General features: G+C 36.9%; 1 protein-coding gene across 1 annotated transcript; it reads left to right on the forward strand.

Annotated features, from left to right (window-relative positions):
- Positions 1–667: 667 nt before the first annotated feature.
- On the forward strand, positions 668–3,096 carry LOC107301682 (dystonin-like; the record flags this gene model as incomplete). Its single annotated transcript, XM_015830871.1, has 3 exons — positions 668–846; positions 1,048–1,186; positions 2,903–3,096. Coding segments are annotated over 3 exons (512 nt in total), but the record flags the coding sequence as incomplete, so codon positions are not given.
- Positions 3,097–4,455: the final 1,359 nt, after the last annotated feature.

Here is a 4,455-nt window from a genome sequence, read left to right on the forward strand (position 1 = left end):
TCCAACTCCTGGTCCACAGGCTGCATATGGTCCTGGACAGCTAGTAATGTGTAATTACTAGCTGTCCAGATTGTAAAAAATAATAATAAAGGATTTTTCTTATTTATGTACATTAACTATAATTGCCAAAGACAATTCCACTTCACTCAATGCAGTCTGAGCAAGCCAAACATTTGGACACCTATGGCCTAAACCAGGGGTAGGCAACCTTGGCTCTTTTATGACTCGTTGGACTTCAAATCCCAGAATTCCTGAGCCAGCCATGTTGAACTCCACGAGTCATAAAAGAGCCAAGGTTGCCTACCCCTGGCCTAAACCATTACATCAGAAATTAATATGGAGTTGGAGATAGGTTTCTAATTAGGGAGAAAAAGAGAAAAAAAAATGTAGGCTTTCATGTTGTTGTGCTCTTTCATTTACAAACGGTTACAAAAAAAGAAATGATGGACATCTTAACCAACCAATACAGTAGTAAGGAATAAGCTGGCAGGGAGGGAGGGAGGTGTTAATCAGTCCTCCCAAGTTGGATCAAGGCTGGTATTATGCTATTGTAGCTGTTGCTTTGGTTCTTAGGGACTTCAGCTCATGCTCTTCCTTTAGTTTAAGTATATGATTTGTGAGAATCCTTTACTATATGAAAATAAGCCTCACCCTTTTTTTTCTGTAGAAGCTCAAAAAGGAACTGGATCGACTCAAAGATGATTTGGAAACAATCACAGATAAATGCAATGATTTCTTCAGCCAAGCTGCTGGTTCCCCTTCGGTCCCAACTCTGCGCTCTGAACTTAATCTTGTCATTCAGAACATGAATCAGGTTTATTCCATGTCTTCCATTTACATAGAAAAGTAAGTAAGGTCTTTTATTGGACATGATCACTGTTATTGTAGCAATATTTTTTAGCTATGAAAATAGCTGTGTGAAAACGTGAATGTTGAAAGGCCGATTTCTTCTTTCAAATGGATAGAATTAAATTGAATTCAGATATATTAAAATATTTTGAAAACGTTATTTTGAAAGGTTATTAGCACACGTTTTATTTGTTTCAGGTTAAAAACCGTAAATTTGGTGCTCAAAAACACTCAAGGAGCTGAAACTCTAGTAAAACAGTATGAGACTAAACTTTGTGAGGAAGACCCATTAACTGCTGACAAGAGCAATATTGAGAACCTGATGGGCACACTGAAGGTATGAATATGGGTATTAATTTGGTATTGGTATTAATATGCCTTTTAATTATGTTAAGATAAAGCACTTTGCAAGCTACATAATGAGTGACTTTTGAGAGAGTACCAGTGAAGGAGAATATTTGTAGCTCAGGGTTGAAATGAAGAGGTCCTTGGTGCTCCCTGAGCTTGCTTGTTTTCTTGCAGATGTTTCATTACCCCAACTAGGTAACATCATCAGTGCTAGTAAGGAGTGCTGTTTGCTGTCTGTTTATACTCTGGTATCTTGCCTGTCTGGATGGGTGGGGGTGGTCTTGGGGATTCTTTGGTTGGGCTGTTTACTAATGGCTCTGATTGTTGGTCTGATGGTGACCTTGGAGTTAATCTATGCTGATCTGAGTGCTGATTACTGGTTTTCATGAACACTAACTGGCAGTCAAAAGGCATGACAAAAATTCTTTATTTTCACAACATATAGACAGTGTCAAGCAAGAACATCCGATGCTTCTACTTTCAGAACCATGACAGACAGATTTAACCATAGTTTCAATTGAGAAAATGTGACAATCCTAGACCAGGCCAAATCCAAAAATGCCAGGGAATTTCTAGAAGCCTGGCATTTTGACAAATTAGCCATCAATAGACACATAGACATTAACAACACCTATAGATTATGCAAAAGAGACACTCAACCAGCCCCAAAGAGAAAAAGACTCCACCAGTAATCAGCACTCAGATCAGCATAGATTAACTCCAAGATCACCTTCAGACCAACAATCAAGGAAGCAACACCCCAATCAAGAAATTGCCACAGAACCATTAGTAAATAGCCCAACCAAAGAATCCCTAAGACCACCCACCCAGACAAGCAAGGCACCAGAATATAAACAGACACCAAACAGCACTGCTTACTAGCACTGATGATGTTACCTAGTTAGGGTAATGAAACATCTGCAAGAAAACAAACAAGCTCAGAGAGCACCAAGAACCCCTCATTTTGAGAGAGTGAATACTTGCAAATGTGAAAGTGGAATTGGAATCACAGATAAATGGCTGATAAAATATAATCAGTTCAAATGATTGTAGATGTCATTCCATTGTATCCCTTTATTGGAAACTGAGCTACGTATTACACTGACTGATCATAAAGAACAGTCCAAAGCTGCCAATATCAAATATTGAAGTCTTTCTTCCACTCTCTGGTCTTAAAGACAAAAATAGTTGAAGTAATCTGTTAAAAAAGTTATTTCCCTTTTCTTGCCTTATATCCATAATAAAGACATTTTTTCCAGGAAAAATGAAGTTGTAGCCTAGGCTTTTCTCCTTGCACTCATTTTCTCTACCGGTTGGGAACATTGAAAAATATTAGCTTCCTATGGAATAAGCTCTGGAATACTTAATTGTGTCTCCATGCCACATGATAAGAATATTGTAAATATTATAACATTACATGTATTTGGCAATATTTAGTAAAGTGAATATGTTTGTTTGACATACTAAAGTATATCCCCATGATTGATTATAATGTAGTAGTCTTCTCTTATCTATTAACTCGCAAATGTGTGAATTATAGTTCTTACTGTCCTTACCTAGCATATTGATTGACCATGTTGATTGAGAATAGTAATGGCAGTCTGATACATTGGGGAGGGTTGGGTTTGGAGCCTGAATACGGCATTTGGGAAGATGCCACTAGGAACAATATTATCTGTTTGTCATCACATACTTTATTCATTAGCAATGGAGAGCTGAAGTTGATGAAAAAAGAGAAGTATTCCATGCCTTAGAAGATGAACTCCAGAAAGCGAAAGCAATTAGTGATCAGATGTTTAAAACACACAAGGAACGTGATCTTGACTTTGACTGGCACAAAGAGAAAGCAGATCAGTTAACGGAGAGGTGGCAAAATGTTCATTCTCAGATTGAAAACAGGTTAGTATTTTCTTTTTTAAAACTGTCTTGACAGGAATAAACTCATCAAGGGAGTATAAAATATTCTCAATGCATAATACTGTACTGTGGGGGTGTGTATCTGCCATTAATTTGGAAGATGATACTTTGATAGTGATAGAAATAACATTGGAAAGAAAGTGACAAAATAGGCATCTCTAAATGGTATGCAGTATCTGTCTATCATTATGTAAACTCAATGAGGTCAGTAAAAGTTGAAGTTGCCCTGTATTTGCTCTTTTCCTCATACCACCTTCCTCCCAGAGCACTTTTCTCAGTGACTCTCTTTTGAGTAGAGAAGTGAATTATACCCTATAGAAAAATAAGCTGTTAGGGAGAGGATTCAGCATTGCCCCCCCTTTTTTCCCTACAGTGATACCTTCACTCCATTTTATATGTGTGTTTAGGTCAAACTTGGGATTAAAGCAGTTGGGCCTGCCATTTATTAGAATAATGCTGAGGTTCAGTTCATGAATAGGGTGAGAAATAGAGGAGTAAGGAAACTTACGGATTACATTTTCAAGATGACTGCTTTTTAGAATATAAAAGTGTGTAGACATTAATTAAAAGTAATTGGTAGGCTTTTACATTTGAAATACTGGTTTCAAAATTTATTGTATTCTATAATAAACAATTACACTGAATTAGTCAATCTGGAGGTCCTGTAATAGAAATGGAAACCACTGCAGGCAATAGTGCTTTTGTGGCTTTTTCCAGAAATGACTCTACAATTTATGAGTGTAGTACCTATCTGAAACTCCTTCAGCATCTATTTTCCTGGTCGCCATTGATTCTGAGAAAAGATGCAGCTGCTTTGATGAGTTGGAGATGGATGCTATGTGAATGTCCCTGCTCCCACTGTAGCACCATATTTTCTTTTGAATCCAAAGCACTGCATAGCCACACTAATTATACCTATCGCTTTAGTTCAGTTGCATTTAGCATAACATTTAATTATTGCCTACTGTTCCTTAGTCATTGTATTTATATATTTGCTTAGGAAACAGGTATATAAAACTTGGGAATACAATGTGATATAATTGACAGAATAGTATTTTCTATAATGAACTTGAATTTAATGAGCTCATGAAAAAATACTGATTGTTTATTCCTGGTTTCCACATTGCAGTTTCCAAATTTATCTAATGAGAAATAAGTTCAGAGAATAGCCCTCCAGTGGTGGTGGTTCAGAACTGCAAGATAATTTTAAATTACACTTTTTATTTATTTGTAATCATTCCTGCTTATTCAAATTATTTACTGCCTGGCATTTCAAACGAGGGACAGCCAGAGGTCTCACCTCCCCCCGTCCCACCCAAAAAAATGATATGGATCATTATA

This window comes from Protobothrops mucrosquamatus, unplaced genomic scaffold, assembly GCF_001527695.2.
Source record: "Protobothrops mucrosquamatus isolate PMUCROS unplaced genomic scaffold, P.Mucros_1.0 scaffold15592, whole genome shotgun sequence".
Lineage (NCBI taxonomy): Eukaryota > Metazoa > Chordata > Lepidosauria > Squamata > Viperidae > Protobothrops > Protobothrops mucrosquamatus.